The following is a 16,279-nucleotide window of genomic DNA, read 5'->3' as shown; positions in this document are numbered from 1 at the left end:
TTTTCTGAATGTAGTGAGAGGCTGAGGGGGAAATGCCAAAGAAACAAATTGCACAGCTGTCATTGCACTCCCAAAATATCATGCAAACATGCCCCGGAGCAATCTGATTGGACAGCTATCTAGCTAGCTAGCTAGCTAGCTAGCTAGATAGATAGATAAATGGATGGAAGGGTAGATAGATAGATTGAGAATGGGCAAAGGCGCACGGACAGAAGAACAGCATGCGTGTCCATGCCAGGTGTGAACATTTTCTCATTGATTGCCGATGGCAAGGTCAAAACAATTCCAAACCGTAAACGAGCAACAGTTCAAGACTCACCTTTGGCTTCTCAGCTTCTGAGAGGTTAGGAAGGGGAGCTGGAGGGGTGGAATGAGGCAGAGGGAGGCAATGCAGGAGATTCTATGTTAGTCTACTGGCTGGACAACCGTGACCACAGGGCTTCTCTCCAGTCATGTCCTCGCACACATTTTTGGGGGGTTTTGTTTTTTTAAAGGGAACACTCCAGGGTCACAGACAGTTCTGTAAGTTCATTTCACAAGATTCAATTGTGTGCAAGAGGCTGACAAGAAAATATCACCGTCAACATTTCATTGAGTGAATGGAGTAAAATGGAAACCATTTTTGTGTGTGGCGAAGGGATCAGACATATCGTACTTCATTACACCTTAAGTTAACAAACACAAATAAGATCAGCAGACATAAGGATGCAATGGTAACACACAGAAAGAGTCAAGACAAAGGTTTTGTGAAAAGTAGGTTTTCAGTGACCTAAAACACCGTTTGTGTATGGACCAAGGGCAAAACAAATACTCTTGTTTGTTGAACCTAAACATATCATCTCCACACTAAACCTGGGAAGATCAGATTCTAAATTGTAAACATGTCAGTTTCGTCAAAATACAATATTCCCTTCTTTTTGTTTTTGCTGTTGGCCTACCTTTTAGCAGGCGGATCCTTTTCCACGGGGTTCACGCTCTTCCAAACATTCCCAAATGAGCCTTTGGACATCTCATCGGTGATGTTCACTGTCGCTGGGTCGCTCCTTCAAATGCATCCGAAAAATAAAGCATCAAATTAGCATTGCAAGGTTAAGCATAGAGGATGGAGGGTGAGGCTTTGAGGAAACTGTGGCATTCCAAACTGACTTGTAAACTTACTTGTAGTGTCCCTCAAGCGGAACCTGCACGATGCCTTCCTCCTCGGCAATAATGCTGTGCTCCTCCTGAGGAGAGACCGAAAGTGACCGTCAGGAGCGATCACAGCAACATGTCCACAACACGCATGCAGTTCGCCTTGACAAAGCGTTTTTTTGTTTCAATTACAAATGACTTCACATTGACCTCTTGTGCAGCATCTTCGAGCTTCTTCTTTTTCCACTCCGGTATCAAGTCATCCAACCAGCTAAGTTCTCTCTTGGTGAAGATTAAGTCCAGAAGCTTGCGGATGAAGACGAGAGCCAAGACCTTATGAAAGAAAAATAGACAATGCACACTCTATCTGCATCCATACAAAGGTTTGTATTACATTACTTGAAATGCTAGACGCTGAGTTTTTTTTTTTACCATCATTGGGAACACTATGGCGGCCTTGGAGGTCTTGATGACCCACAGCAGCACCAAACAGCTGAGTTGGATGATGGTGAAGAGGTGCACCTTCCTGAGTGGAACGTGGCGAAGGTAAATGAAGTCAGGCTGGTGTTTGGCCGGCATCCCAAACAGCTTGACACGGTCAAAGAACTGCCAACGGAGAGGTCAGACATCATTCAAAGTCAATTGGGATGCTGCTCTGAGGTAAAGAAATAATCCCAGAACGAACACATCTATTCTGTCTCCACCCCCCCCCCCCCAAAAGAAAATCTATTAACAATCTATCTACAGCAGTGTCGGGCTGCATTGTAGTTATGATTTCCCTCAGAGGGCCGTTAGAAGAGTGAAATGTTTCATCACCAAATCATATTGTTGCCATTACACAACAAATTGAGAAATAACTAGTTTTGAAATCAGAAATAGTTTGTTCATCTATTGTTAAAGTTACGGTAGAAGAAGGGTTTGGTAACAGAAAAATGCAATATCTCAACATTATTGTTTATTATTATGACAATTTGGGTCAAGATTTGAGCAAAAATCACGGCCGTTGACGAGCATGATTTGCTCTCGCGGGCCACATAAAATGATGTGGCGGGCCGCATCTGGCCCCCGGGCCTTGAGTTTGATGCCTATGAGCTACAGTATCTTATCTAATTGTACATGAAGTAAAAAAATAATAATAATACTTAAATGAACAAACAGTTCTTGAAGAGCAAATGGAAATGTACTGAATTTAAAAGTTAAATACGACAAACTATACTGAGGCAGCGTTTCTCTTGTGTGCCACTCGAGGGAGCCCACGTGCCACACTTTGAGAATCACTCATCTAGACAACCCCATTTATGTTTGAGAACTTCCTTTAAAGGTAAAGAGCAATAACAAGCCAGACCCAACTCCTCTGTAGTCCAGTGGTTTCACGTTAGACAACAAAAATGGCTGCGTTACGACCCGTGCTATTTTCTGTCCGCTCAAACTGTATTGCCGTTGTGGTTGCATGTTAATCTGTGTGCGCCGGTTCCTTGCTGAGACTGGCCAACTGCTCCTCCCTGATTGGTGGCCCTCATGCCCGACTCAAGTCACCAATCGGTGCCAAGCAAGGAGGCGGAAATCGCAGATGGGATGCCAGGAACACCGCCAGCTGCACTCGTGGATCCGCTCCAGGGCTTCAAAGGGAGTCTTTGGCCTTTAGTGCTGGCTGGCTTTAATTTCATGTGTCGCTACACCCCTCGTTTGTGTTGTACCGCTGTCTTTGTGTTGAACTGCGGACTAGATAATAACATTCAAATTGTCTTTGCGTAGCACGTGCCGGCAGCCGGGATTCATATGAGCGTTTACTCTTCTTTGAGTTATATTGTTGGACAGTAGTGTGGGCACTTGTTGGCCTTTTGGCCTGTGGCATTTCTAGGCCACTTGTGTATTTAATAGATTTGCAAACTGGCTCAAAGACAAACTTGTTCTGTACTCTTTTTGTTACAGTGATTGTTCAACACCGCTTGGTAGTTTTTGTAAGTTCCAGTTCAATGTTAGTCCCTTTCTCCATCACAAATAATCCAAAAGGGTCGTAATGGGCTGAGAAAGACCCAAAACCCACCTGGATGCCTCTAAGTGAGGACGCCCCCATGTAGAGAAACACTCCATACAGCACAGGCATCGGGATGAACTGGAATTCAAACCCAGACAAGTCATTTGTGAGGTTTGCATAGTTATACATCCAGCATGTGTTTATTAGTTTATTCTGCTGACCTTCAAGACAGAGGTCATAAAGACAGAGCAGCCCATTAGGGTGAAGATCATGAGACCAGTAAAGCGCTGCTCACGGATGCCCAGGAACTTGGGCTGCTCTCCGGGTGCAGAGCACTCGGACTCCAGCTTCAAGCTGTTCACGTGAGAGATGGAGAGCACGGTGGCGGCCACGAACCACGGCAGGCCCATCACAGAGCACACGCCCAGCATCACGCCAACCACGAACAAGTCTAGATGATAGCCGCAGCCTTTCTGAAAGACCAGAGCCAAGACCAGGACATTTATTCTCGAATCCAAGAACTACTTAGGAAGTAATTTACAGGTGTAGACAGGTATACCTTCAGTTTGTGTTCCTTCCTGTTGATAATAACAGCCGTGATCTGTTGGTCCATGAAGATGAGGATTGTGCACAGCAGAGCAGGGATGAAGGTGATGATGGTGGTCCACCATGGGTTGGGACCCACGGGGTTTATAACCCAGCCACGATCATCTCTGGTTGGCTAAAAGCAGCATAGACAGGGATGAGGCTGTTACTCTTCAATACAGTTGATGTTTAAGTGGCTGTTATTCTTTCATACTGTATTACTGTATGTTTTCTTTTGGGTTTTTTTAAAGAGGTGGGATGGCGCCTGTGTGAAAGCTGATAACAGGAAGCCATGGCTGGGGTGTCTAATACCTGAGATTCGCTTCTACAGCCCCTTTGTGTTGAAAATGTCACGATGCAAGTATTGCATGTCACACCAGATGCTACCGTGGATTAGAATTGTCTGCTTGTGGGAAGCTGTGTCCTTTGTCAATTTGCACATAGACAAGATTCTGTCTGAAAGTCAGAAAAATGTCAAGTCTGTTGCATCTCTGTTGGGCACTTTCAGAAAGCGTCACACACTCAAGGACTGTTCATGGGAGTATCATAATAGTAGGCTCCCCAGTCCTACTATGCTTCTGTTTTACCTCATCAGCAGCTGGCACCAACTGACTAAGCAGGGGGACCACATTGGGGTTTCCAATGACTTTCCTTGATTACAGTCTTGCCTGTGGTCCTGCCGTGAGACCTCCCTGAGGACGAAGAATCTATCGGCGCTGATCCGCACCATCCTGTTGTAGAGGCGCCAGACACGGTCAACGTGGGAAAAGCTGACCTCAGGAATCTAGAAGTCTTTGACGACAACTGGCTCCAGCTCATCCTTCGCTGCTGCCTGCTTGACCGTATCCCATCAGGAACCCTGCGCCAGTGATGCTGACTCGGTGCTCTGCCCGCTATTCTCCTTCAACGTCAGCTTCGGTGGTTTGGTCACGCCTCCCACAGATCCCCTGACGAGGTCAGTTCAGTGAACATTCAGATCAGTGAGGTCTTGCAACTGACCTCACCCTCACCACAGATGATGACGGGTTTGTTCAGTCTGTGGGTGTCCTGACAGTTTTTCTTCTGCAGGTAGCCAAACCATCCATAACCGCAACCACGTCCTGGAATGTGAACTACTTGGGGTTAAGGACGGGCTGCTCCAGTGTCTTCGTGAGATGGGATGTGAGCGAAACTGGTCTGAAGACACGAAGCTCTTCTTTGGGACAGGGTCTTGTGGTGTCTGTTTTGTATTTTTAACATCTTTGCATTCATAAATGTTCCTATATATGTAATGAGAATCACTGAGCCTTTTCTTTCATTATTATTTTAAAAAAAATAATAATTATTGATCCTAAAATTGTCCAAGCGTTGCTTCAAAACTTCAGGCTTTTGTCTCAAAACTAGATAAATCTGACCTCTTTAGAGTAAATCACACAGCTGTGGGCCTCATGGGCATCAAGTTAGAAGACACAAGCACAACTGAAACCATTCACGTGAGTGTAGGAAGGTTACAGATATCAAACTGGTATCGCAACTAAGAGGTCAAACAGATGACGAGTAAGAAGCGACAACTCAGTAGACTGAGTGATAGTTTGAAGACAGAACGTGACACCAATAAAGCATAAACTTCACATTAGGCTGCCGATCATGCACTACTGTACCAGTGAAAACGGTCCATACGGAAAGCCAAATGGGGAAAAAAAGGAACTTTCCAACAGGAGCAACACATTGTGTATTGAAAAGTATATAAACCCATGTTTGTGCAGTGTCCTAGTTACCGTTTTTAACTCTGTTCTTCAAGAGATTAATATCGCGCAAGAGCTTTTTATATTACAAATGACATCAAGCACCAGCCTCGTCTGTGTGGAGTTTGCATGTTCTCCCCGTGCCTGGGTGGCTTTTCTCCGGGTACTCCGGTTTCCTCCCACATCCCAAGAACATGCGTGGTAGGTTAATTGAAGACTCTAAATTGCCTTTAGGTGTGAATGCGAGAGCGAATGGTTGTTTGTTGACATGTGCACTGTGATTGGCTGGCGACCAGTTCAGGGTGGACCCCGCCTCTCGCCCAGAGTCAGCTGAGATAGGCGCCAGCAAGCCCGCGACCCAAGTGAGGAGAAGCGGTGTGGAATATAGATGGATAGATGAACCAAGCTGCTTGAGCGGAAGTCAAAAGGTCAAAATGGTGGCAGTTTTGCACACTCACAATCAGTTATTGCTCTGAATACTTCACAAAAAACTTATCAAGTGGACAAGATGAGACTCACTTTAAACTTGTTGGGAACTTGTAACTTTGGTGAGGGAATGCCTAGAGCATAGTCAACCAGAACCATGGTGAGGATGGTGATGAAGACTGCAAAGTCACTGATGATGGCTCGCACCTGAAGGCAAACATGGACAGGATACTCTTTTAGATCAAAACGGCACAGACTGCAATGTACAGTAGCTAGACCACTAGATGGCTACGCTGGTACTGGCCTTGGTAGGAAAGTAGCGCCTTGTCTTGAACTCCTTGAGGAAGGCGGACATGAAGACGGTAGAGAAGAAGAGGACCACGCACCAGAACAGGACGTCAGGAATGTAAGGGCCGTGGGGACCGCAGGCGCTGCCTTCGAACTCCCCGTGCAGATCTTCGCACTCCTACTGGCACCAGAGAACCCGAAGAGGATGATAGCGGGATAATGATGGCAAACGGGTTCATCAAGTGAGTGGTAATCGACATCCTACAAAGACCCTACACCAGCATGTTTTCCATTCAGAATTTAGGGGTCAGTGTTCCTCTGGGCGAAATGGCCCGAACGTTAAAACACAAATGACGTACGTCTGGCAATGCCATGCAACCTCAGCATTTTTCTGTCACTTTTGTCAATGAGCTTGCGTATGACAATCACACTATTCTTGACATAAAAAATAATTAGCGGGAATGCTTATATCTTAGTATTGATACAACTGACACAGCCTCTGAGGTGGTCCCAGCACTGACAGTTGTGGTCTTCCTAAACCCAGAACCTTTGGCCAAATAAAATTGGATTGTGCCGGTAAACCCGACCAGTGAGTTTAAAGATTATTTACCGTAACTTCCAACGTAGTCCAGTTGACCTGGGAGGCTGTGATGTTCCTCTCCTCCCAGAACAGCCGAGTGTCATTGCTGGGATCCCTGGGCTCCACACAAGTGCACCTATGGAATTCAACGTGGAACATCTCGTTACCTCTAGATAATGCAGAATTGGAAGGTTTCGTACTAAGAAAAATCTTATTTTTGGGATTGGTAAAGAGTTAAAACGGATTGTTCTTCCTAACTTTTGAAGGCGATAACTTCATAAAATCACTTACGAATATTGCGTTAGTTTCTGAAGATTGTTGTTTTTATTGATGGGGTAGTGCACGCCAAGGTGGACGAGTTTCTCCAGGGCTTCGTAGATGAAGATGATGCAGATCAGGGATGCGAAGGCTTCCTCTGTGAACCGGGTGATGTAACAAACAAGCGAGCTGGCATCTGTGGCCACAAGCAGGAGACAGAAAAAGGACGTCCAAAGGCCTATACAGGCCCTCAGGGAGAGGTAGGAGAGGCCATAGTCCCTGAAACGAAATGTTTAACAAATGGCATCACTTTGCAAGAAGATTCAACTGCGAGAAGTGACAAACATTTACTCAAAGAGAAAAGACACACTTGCAGAACTTGAAGAGGATCTTCTCAAACACAAGAACCGGACCGGTGCTGCCGAGGATCGTAAGTGGCTGCCCAGCAAAAAGCGAGTATGCAATTCCAGTCATGGAAGCCCCAAACAAGGACTCGATGGCACTCTGAAAACACAGCACCGATCGTTATGGGTCACATACTGTATTATCATATGTCATATGAAGTCATGCTTTGACAGTAACCGAATGTTGCTTAAGCACTGCATCCCTTTACTTCACATATTGTGTTAGGAATTCACCCTCATTTTAAAATATATAGTGTTCCCCCTCTATATCGTGGTTCATCATTAGCACCCCTGGAATAAAGCAGTTATTTAAGCAACTGTGTTGTTTTTTGACAGCTCTCTTTATTGGAAGTCATTTCACAAGTGACTAAGAAATTGCTTTTGATTGTTTTTCTGACAGTATACATGCAAGCCCCAATTTCGGGTTGTGTGCCTTCAGTGTGGTACTACGTTCTGCCACAACATTCGAGCGGGCAGCACTGAGGCCTACAGGTAGAGATGCGGCGTAATTAAGTGCAAGAAGAAGAGATAGAGAAGGGCCCCATCTTAGCACCAGTAATAGTCATTGTTCCGACAAAAACAATACGAGCCTGCAAGCATTGTTGTATACTTTGTTTGTATGTGATGCTGCTCTGTAGCAGTTGTTTGAAGGTTTATATTTACACCAAAACCTATGCTAATATCTGTTAGCCCGTATACGGATTAGCGACAGAAAGAATGGACGGAATGTTTAATTTTCTTTTTTGTGTCAGTTTCAAGCGTCAACTCGGAGTGACAATAACATATTTATTTTAATTTTCACCTACTGTATTGTGGGTGGGTCTACAACATAACCCGCAATAAAAGGGGGTTTGCTGTTTTTTTTTTTTTTTTTTAATTCTCTTACCACACGCCCTTCAGTAGCCTCACCCAGAAGACCTCCAAAGGTGATGACAGGTGACATGCAAGCACAGTAAAGGAAAAGGAAGGAGGCCAGACACTGCAGGCTGACGGCGTCAGTGTAGTCAGAAAGGTAGTGATGGGCCTTCCGCTTGATGTCCAAGATAAACCCGCCGAACAGCCTTGGAGGAAGACACATTTTAGCAGCACTGCTTTGCTGTGAAACCACAAAGTTAATAGTGTGGGATTATCAACAGCTGTGTGTCAGTGTAACATTCTGAGCTTAACGACAGAACCGAAACTACTTGCCAACACTATTCACTTTGTCATGAAGCCTTTACACGGTAGCCATCACAGACAGCTTTGTCACCTGCCTTTTTAATGAAAGTCAGGTTTTAGGGATAGGGTTTTTAACGTTGAATTTGCCGCCTTCCAAGGGAGTAAACAGAGGAGGAAAGCTGCAAGTGTGAAGTTAAGAGTCTGAAGTGTAACACCCGAAACTGCCTTGTGTTGAAAGCAAATGTTTCTGTCACGCTGCCAAGCACCTACTGTAATTATCTCATTGCGTAAAGCCGCAATGGCTCTGCAAAGGCGCACTTTGGACACGACAATTGTCATGCATCTGTGAATTCTGTCTGAAGGGCAAAGGTGAATAAATCTGCTGGTGCGCAGCTGATGTAGCAATTTACCAGGAAGCTGGTGTGCGAGCGATTGTGGCGTCGTCCTGTCTTCGACTTACTTTCCAGTGCGTTGAAGCTCAGGGCCACCGTGGCCTCCATGTTCCCCTGAATCCACAAGATCTGTAACTCCGTTTGGAAGAGGAGGAATCTTCCGCTTTTCCTGTGTAATTTATAAGGGGAAAAAACTTTTTTTTTTCTTAAATCCAACCGCCACAAATTTCAAGAAGAATGTGGAACTATAGCAGTGCCGTTACACTCAAACACTCACGCCAAAAGCGTGACAATATATTGCAAAATAGTCACATATTCCTCTTGCCTATCTGCTTGTGTCGAGTTCGAAGGAACAATATTTGGAGTGTCCATGGGTCCCTTCAAAGGCGCTATATCAATCTCTATGATTATCATGTATTAGTGATGTCCAGAGTCGACAGGTCTAAAAGGATTATGTCAAGGATTTCGACTACCAGGCGATCTGACCAAATGTAATAACTTCAGGACCTCCGTGTAAACTGGCCCCGCTTCAAATTAATTTTGGCATAGTTGTAATTGAGATGAACTTTGAGAGAAGGGTGACGGCAACAAGAAAACAATTAGCTGTAGCAAAATGGAGATTAGCGTGGATTATAACAAAGATGACAGGGCAAACAAATGTGAGCATTTGTTTATTTTGTCATTTCTAGCCATCTAGCCTCAACTCTTAATGTTCTATTCTTGAAAACTTAGTAAGGACGTTGCAAAGATGAATTTGCCCAGTCGATGAGCAACCAGCAGTGATTTAGGTCACACATATGGCTACATCCGGCTCGGAACCCCAACTGGCCAGAAATCGTACCTTGCATCGGAGTATCTAGTGCCGCGGTGTACTTGCTTTTGACAATGGAAATGCAATAAGCAACTGTGATGAATAACTACCATGTAGTCAAAAATAGGCTTGAGTAACATTTAAGCTTTGTACTTTTTACCTTGCAATAGTCCTGTTAGAGTAAAAGTACAATAATTCAATACACTTTCCGCATCTGGTAACGTGTACAGTATAAAAATGAAGGTGCGTTTATTAAGGGGAAAAAACGAGTGGTGGTGAATAATGGTGTAATTCAGGGATTCCCAACCAGTGTGTCGTAGCACTTCAGTGTTCCATGAGAGATTATAAAGTGAGCCTGCCGATATATGCCAGCAATGGATAGTAAATGCTCTCCCACTAGATGGCAATTGTCCTGTGTATGCACTTTTTGTGACACTTTTGATTGGTGTTGTTCCATGAGATTTTGCTTCTCATGTGAATATGTGACTCGGCTCACTGAAGTTTGGGAAACACTGGTGCAGTGTATGTGTAATCCTATGAACACACAAAACAAACTACTCACGGGTGAAAACAATACTATCAATTGCTTCCTTTTTTTGGGAGTGGGAGTTTACCTGAGAGGGCACATTTTTGGGTGGTTCTATTCTGATGGAGGGATCCCACTCGCCAGGGGGTAACACTGTCACTTGGTCCAAGAACTCATCAATGCCTGCGACAAGATCATTTCTGTCTTTGGCTTTATAGGCCACATCATGGAAAACCTGGCGAGGGAAAACGTTGAACTGTTATCCAAACTGGTGGAATAGCAACATCTGGCATTAATAAAAGCTGCAATGAGAAATCCTGACGTTCCTCACAGCATGCATGCCGTGCGTTCATCCATCTAGAGATTACTTTTTGGGCAGAATTCAAAGTACAGCCGGAGCTCAAGTAAACAACAAAATCTGTCGTTATTACTGGTAACCAAGGCCTCACCTCGTCCGTCATCAGGGTTGCAATAGATCGTCCAATTTCATGGTACTGTGGACCTTTTCCCAGAGGCCCAAGCAGGATGAAAAGGAACCTGTGAAATGCAAAAAAGAAATAGTGCATAGAGGACACAGTCAGGGAGCGCCCCAGATCATCTGCCCAAGAAGAAACATGGAGGTCAGCGGGAGTAACCTGGTGGTGATGGGAACCTCAGCCAGACCGCTGAGCAGCACGGCGGGTGCCAGGCGGACGAAGGCCACCACAGGACGGTCGAGAAACTCCAACTCCCCGACCAGGACGTTGGAGGCCTCGGCACCAGGCGGGATCTTCTTCATGAAGTGAAGGTCAATCTAACAAACAAAACTTTTCAATGATTGATGACACCAGCCAACGGAAATGACAAAGACAGAAATAAATTAAGGACTTTGATGCCGTTTAATTCAAATCAGCATATAACAGCAATCCCCTAATACTACGAGAATATGCACCTAGGGCGTCACGGTATTAGAATGCTAGGCAGGAATCAGAATAAATGCTTGGTAAATCCCATTTTCTTCAAGCTGGCTATGGTTTTTCATATCACTGTTTTTATGTCTACGATCTCACCTTTGTATACCAGTTTGCAATCACAAACTGTTAATGTGTTGGGCATTGGTGATTTTTTTTTTTCACATCTGGCTGGCCCATGCTTACCAAGTCAATGTCCCATTTACTCAGGCCTCTAATTGACTGGCGATCATTTCCGGGTGTACACCACCTCACCCTAAATTAACGATGATAGATGATAAATGATATATGATAGATAAAATGGATGACTGGTTAGATGTCTATAAGCTCTTGGTATTCACATCGTAAAAGCGCCTCCACAAACCTATACACAATCAAAAAATGTTTACGCACCATTCCTGAGAAAGTTATTATGACAAGCTAAATAACACAAACTTGATTTAGACTTGGAATGCATTGTGGTCAGTTAAAAAGCACTTGTCAAAGTACTAGACAAAGGTTCTGTATCTAGATTAGTCCAATTTAACAGATTTCTAACAATTTGTGAATATTAACAGGTTCAAGTTCTGTGAAAAGTTAGCATTGGCATCCCACAAGGGTCTATACTGGGAACAATATTATTTATAAATCCTCTTTGGAAGCAGTTTATAGTTTTATATAGAATATAAAGTTTAATTTGACTAACTCAATAATTGAGAGGCACGGTGGATGACTGGTTAGCACATCCGCCTCACGGTTCTGAGGACCGGGGTTCGAATTGCCGGTAAGTGTGGATGAGAGTGTGACTGATTGTTTGTCTATAGGTGCCCTGCGATTGGCTGGCGACCAGTTCAGGGTATACCCCGCCTCTCGCCCAGAGTCAGCTGAGATAGGCGCCAGCAGGCTCGTGACCCTAGTGAGGATAATCGGTTCAGAAAATGGATGGATGAATAATTCAATAATTGGAAGACCTGACCATCTCTATTTTTTCACAGCCATAATGTTATGTATGTTAAAAAGTTGTTTCTCTCTGTCTCCAGAAACACTACTCCTTCTTGCAGACCACTCTGCTACAACATACAGTATTATTGTGATTTTAGCTAGCATTGGTCTAATTGCCAGACACAACCATTCACACTTAAATTAACACGTAAAGGAAGTCAGCGTACCTTGAGAACACCCCTTCAAGCATAGTGATTCTATCTTTGGTCACTCTATTTTACGCCACCCAAACAAAACAGATTTAAGGTGTCTTCCAGTTTTTGTTTGCCTGTGTCACCAAGGTGATTGCACACCAGAGCTGATGTTGTTTCTCTTGTTTTCTTTAGAGTGAGTATGGTCTTGGACAAGCTTAAAATAATCATCTTAGATACGTTCCCTCATGAAACTACACAATACATATACACATAAGTTTGAATGGATGAATGAATGCTTGAGTCTCAGTATTTTTAAACTTTGTCACATAACCATGAGTGTCAGTGTTTAGGCTGTTATGTAAGGGTGGTCTTCCAGTGACATTTTGTCCACTTTCCCAGGATAAGATGCAAAGGTTGAGCATTCCACATGGTACCCAATCTTAAATCAATAATTTGACCCGGTCTCACTTTCAGCAGATAAACAGCCGAACCAGCGGTGGCTCACCTTGCTGAAGTCGACGGCACTGTTTTCTCTGCTGACGTCTTGTTTGCCCTCGGTGCTGGCTGACTGCGACTGCGATGAAACGGTTTGGCCTGTCAAGAAAACACTGATGTCAGGTCCAGCAACGTGTGTGTGTGTGTGTGTGTGTGTGTGTATATATATATATGTGTATATATATAGACGATAAGTCAGACTCATCATTACAGTGCTTTTACCGGATCTCATTAGTTTGTTGGAGTGTATGTTAACCGTACTGTATGGCTAATAGAGTACATAGCCCAATAGCCCACTCGCCGTTCTTATCCATAGAATGAGGCTCTGATTGCTTCTTGCCGATGTCTGCAAAGGAGCGGACAATCGGGATGCGGTTGGCGAGCTTCTTGTGGTTCTGGTGGTGATGCTGTTTGAGCAGGGCCTCACGGATCCTCCTCCTGGCATCCTGTCCCAGCGGGCCGGAAACTTCGTGCTGATCCAGGACCATATCTGAAAAGTAGAACATGCTGGGCTTGCTTTAGTTTGACTGTACTCTTAAGGTACTTTCCGATCATAATGCGGGGCAGACTGTGTTGCATTTTGGGACGGTTTCCCCGAAGCACTTTATCATTCCAAACTCATCTTACCCTTAAAAATAAATGGCTTTATGGATGATTTGATTTTGAAAGCGTGCACCACAAGCACGTATGTACATGCACATTCAGTGAAGAGTCTCCATAAGTTCCATTAACAATCCAGGCTAAACTAAGCTCCTCCCTAAGATAAAGAGAGATGTGTCACTTCAACATACTTCCTTGATACCAGTTTTTAGATTCCTATTAGCCAGGGTGTTGGCGTTATCAAAAGAGCGCAAAAAACAAGAACAGGTGAGGGTTTTTTTTTTGTGAATAGCTGACAATACGTTCCACAGAATAAACTTGAATAGTTGACTTTGTGAATTGTGAACTATAAGTATGCGGGGGTTTCCTGTATACATGGAAAAGAAACGGTTTGGAAACGAGTTTGCAATTTAGACACTATAAAACATAATGATCGGATGAAAATGATTTGTAGAGTCCCATTCATATATGTTTTGGAAAATCTGTTTTACCTGCAATCTCCTCCAGCGAATTTGCCCTCATGTCCAGCATCACGGTACCGTTCATAATGCAGCTGCGGAGCTCAAAAAGACTGTGGAGAGACAGCGTGGCCACGTAGGGCTTACTCCATCGCTCGCCGCCATCTTCAACGTCCTCCTCAAACTTCAGCCACCTACACAAACGCACGCATATCATTTCCGTCGTTGCCAAACTATCAAAAGCTGGATGAATAGAAAGTGATAACGCTTGCATTTATTTCTTTTTTTGTATTTTAGTCTTTTAGCATTCAAACACTGGACAGTGGACTGCGCTTCTATAGCGCTTTCACAGTGCCCAAAGCGCTTTACAAAGCCTTACATTACATTCACACATACACATTCACACACCGATGGGCGGCTGCTGCCATGCCCACAGGGAGCAATTTAGGGTTCAGTGTCTTGCCCAAGGACACTTTGACATGCAGACAATCGTAGCCGGGATTCGAACCAGCTACCCTTCGGTCAGTGGACTCTCTACCTACTGAGCCACAGTAATGAATGTTTGGCTCTGTCAGAAGTCACAAAAAGCAATAGAATAATAATACAAGCATAGCCAATTGTATGTAAATGCTTGACTCGCAGCGTTCACATTTTACCATCAGTGTGAATGTAAAATGAACGTAAATAATTGAGTCGATACATTTTCACATTTTATCTAGCGGTGCAAGTCCAACCACAACCAGTTTTTGTCATCGTTTTTACTTCAGGTCCGCAGTAGTCGATCACTTTCCTGCCACCAAAAAGGTACCCTGGCGACTATTGTTTACAAACATTATGTAAAAAGGTCTAGAGGGATGTCACCAGTGGGATGCCGTGCAACAAAAACAGAGCCACCTGGCAGTCTCCTTCCATTCTGCATCCTCCCCCTCTCTGAGGCAGATTTCGTCCAGCTCGGTGAACAGGGCGTGCGGAATGTGTTCCTCGTCGCCATCCTCAGTCCCCAACAGGAACTGCACCCTCTGAGCCGGCGTGTTTGCTGCAGCAAAGACAACGGTGGGGGACAAGCCTTCGTTTCTGCTCAAACTGCAGCTATGCTAGCAGCCACAAGCAAACGTAAGGGACGGAAGGACACCGACTGTGTGAGGGAGATTCTCGTCCATCGTCAGCTGTCGAGTCCCTTTCCTTGGAGCGCTTCCTGTGTCTATGACCGTGGTGACGGTGGCGGCGATGTGATCTCCGGCCCAGAGGAACATGTACCCCAATGTACAGAGTACGGTGACCTGGAGCCAACAAAAAGCAAGCAACTTCATATTCCAACCGTTTGGTGACAGAGCTTTTACTGTCGTGCTGCAGCTTTCTTGCTCTGGAACTTTCATCCTATTGAAATTAGTCTCGGACACTTAAAGCTCGATTTTTGTTTTGAAAAAAATAAGAATAATCATTTTCACACGAGCCACTACGAGAGGAGATGACACAATGCTAATTAAGCTGATCAGCTCCTGTAACATCTTGTGGCATTTTTCAGTATTTGATTTTGTAATTTTTGTATTTATGTAGTGACTACCATTGTCCCCACGCTGGCCCACTCAGTAGTGCACCAGAAATGTGTAACGGAAATGACGTATTGGGAATTTTACCGAGCAGTTGGTGGAGCGCGGCTTCTTGTCTCCCGTTGTAAAAAGCTATTTGAACATATTATGTAGAGAATATGAAGAATTGAACAGTTTGCGTAACATGATGAGGTATTATTTACAATGAGAATTATCGTAAATAGTACAATGAAAAAGTAGTGGAATCAAATCTTTTTACATTTACCTATTTTTATGATATTAAAAATTGGTTAATAAATCACGTTAATTATAAATAATACAATTTTAAAATAAGCATGAAAATTTTACCATTTTTGTGGTTGCATTCTTTTTAGCATTTTTCCTTAAACTGGTTAAGTAAAATGTATTCATTCATTTCTGTTTAATTTTTATTCATTTTTCACATTAAATCATTTGATATATTGTAAATAGTAAAAATATTGTTAAAAAATTCACATAACCATTCAACAATGTGTATTTATTTAAAAAATATGTGAATTCATTATATTACATTCACTATAAATAACATTTTAAAAAGAGATTCTATGAGTATTTTACATACATGTTTTAATGATTTTAATTTACATTTTTTTAACCTCATCTACAAATGACCTGGCCCATCTGTCAGTTTTAAAAAATGAAATTCCATTTGTTAGTAGCCTGGAACTAAACCATTTCCGCTAAAGTTTGTTAAGGGTTGAAACATGTCACATGGACAAAGCAAAATTCATTTAGATTGTTTTTTTTTTTGCTTATTTCTCACTGAATAAACACCTTAATAAGTCAATGTGAACACGTTGCGGATGTGGTT

The 16,279-nt window shown here is 43.6% G+C and overlaps 1 protein-coding gene across 3 annotated transcripts in view; it reads right to left on the bottom strand.

Moving 5' to 3' along the window:
- LOC133412667 (sodium-driven chloride bicarbonate exchanger-like) overlaps window positions 1-16,279 on the bottom strand; it is a 32,354-nt gene that overhangs the window by 1,852 nt on the left and 14,223 nt on the right. For 2 of the 3 annotated variants that reach the window (XM_061696197.1, XM_061696206.1), the window contains exons 4-25: window positions 15,016-15,159; window positions 14,774-14,915; window positions 13,913-14,073; window positions 13,123-13,311; window positions 12,832-12,920; window positions 10,897-11,054; window positions 10,711-10,798; window positions 10,350-10,496; window positions 8,993-9,093; window positions 8,261-8,435; window positions 7,341-7,474; window positions 7,004-7,249; window positions 6,743-6,848; window positions 6,149-6,310; window positions 5,938-6,051; window positions 3,669-3,830; window positions 3,331-3,582; window positions 3,179-3,247; window positions 1,564-1,737; window positions 1,342-1,464; window positions 1,159-1,223; window positions 939-1,043 (exon numbers count right to left, since the gene is read on the bottom strand). In XM_061696197.1, the coding sequence (XP_061552181.1) occupies window positions 939-1,043; window positions 1,159-1,223; window positions 1,342-1,464; window positions 1,564-1,737; window positions 3,179-3,247; window positions 3,331-3,582; window positions 3,669-3,830; window positions 5,938-6,051; window positions 6,149-6,310; window positions 6,743-6,848; window positions 7,004-7,249; window positions 7,341-7,474; window positions 8,261-8,435; window positions 8,993-9,093; window positions 10,350-10,496; window positions 10,711-10,798; window positions 10,897-11,054; window positions 12,832-12,920; window positions 13,123-13,311; window positions 13,913-14,073; window positions 14,774-14,915; window positions 15,016-15,159 (3,106 nt within the window). Of the gene's footprint in view, window positions 1-319; window positions 358-938; window positions 1,044-1,158; window positions 1,224-1,341; window positions 1,465-1,563; window positions 1,738-3,178; window positions 3,248-3,330; window positions 3,583-3,668; window positions 3,831-5,937; window positions 6,052-6,148; window positions 6,311-6,742; window positions 6,849-7,003; window positions 7,250-7,340; window positions 7,475-8,260; window positions 8,436-8,992; window positions 9,094-10,349; window positions 10,497-10,710; window positions 10,799-10,896; window positions 11,055-12,831; window positions 12,921-13,122; window positions 13,312-13,912; window positions 14,074-14,773; window positions 14,916-15,015; window positions 15,160-16,279 lie in introns of all 3 variants that reach the window. The other variant, XM_061696215.1, reaches the window with a different exon arrangement.

This window comes from Phycodurus eques, chromosome 1, assembly GCF_024500275.1.
Source record: "Phycodurus eques isolate BA_2022a chromosome 1, UOR_Pequ_1.1, whole genome shotgun sequence".
NCBI classification, from domain to species: domain Eukaryota; kingdom Metazoa; phylum Chordata; class Actinopteri; order Syngnathiformes; family Syngnathidae; genus Phycodurus; species Phycodurus eques.
The sequence above is the reverse complement of the archived record's forward strand: the minus strand, read 5'-3'. Positions and strand labels throughout refer to the sequence as shown.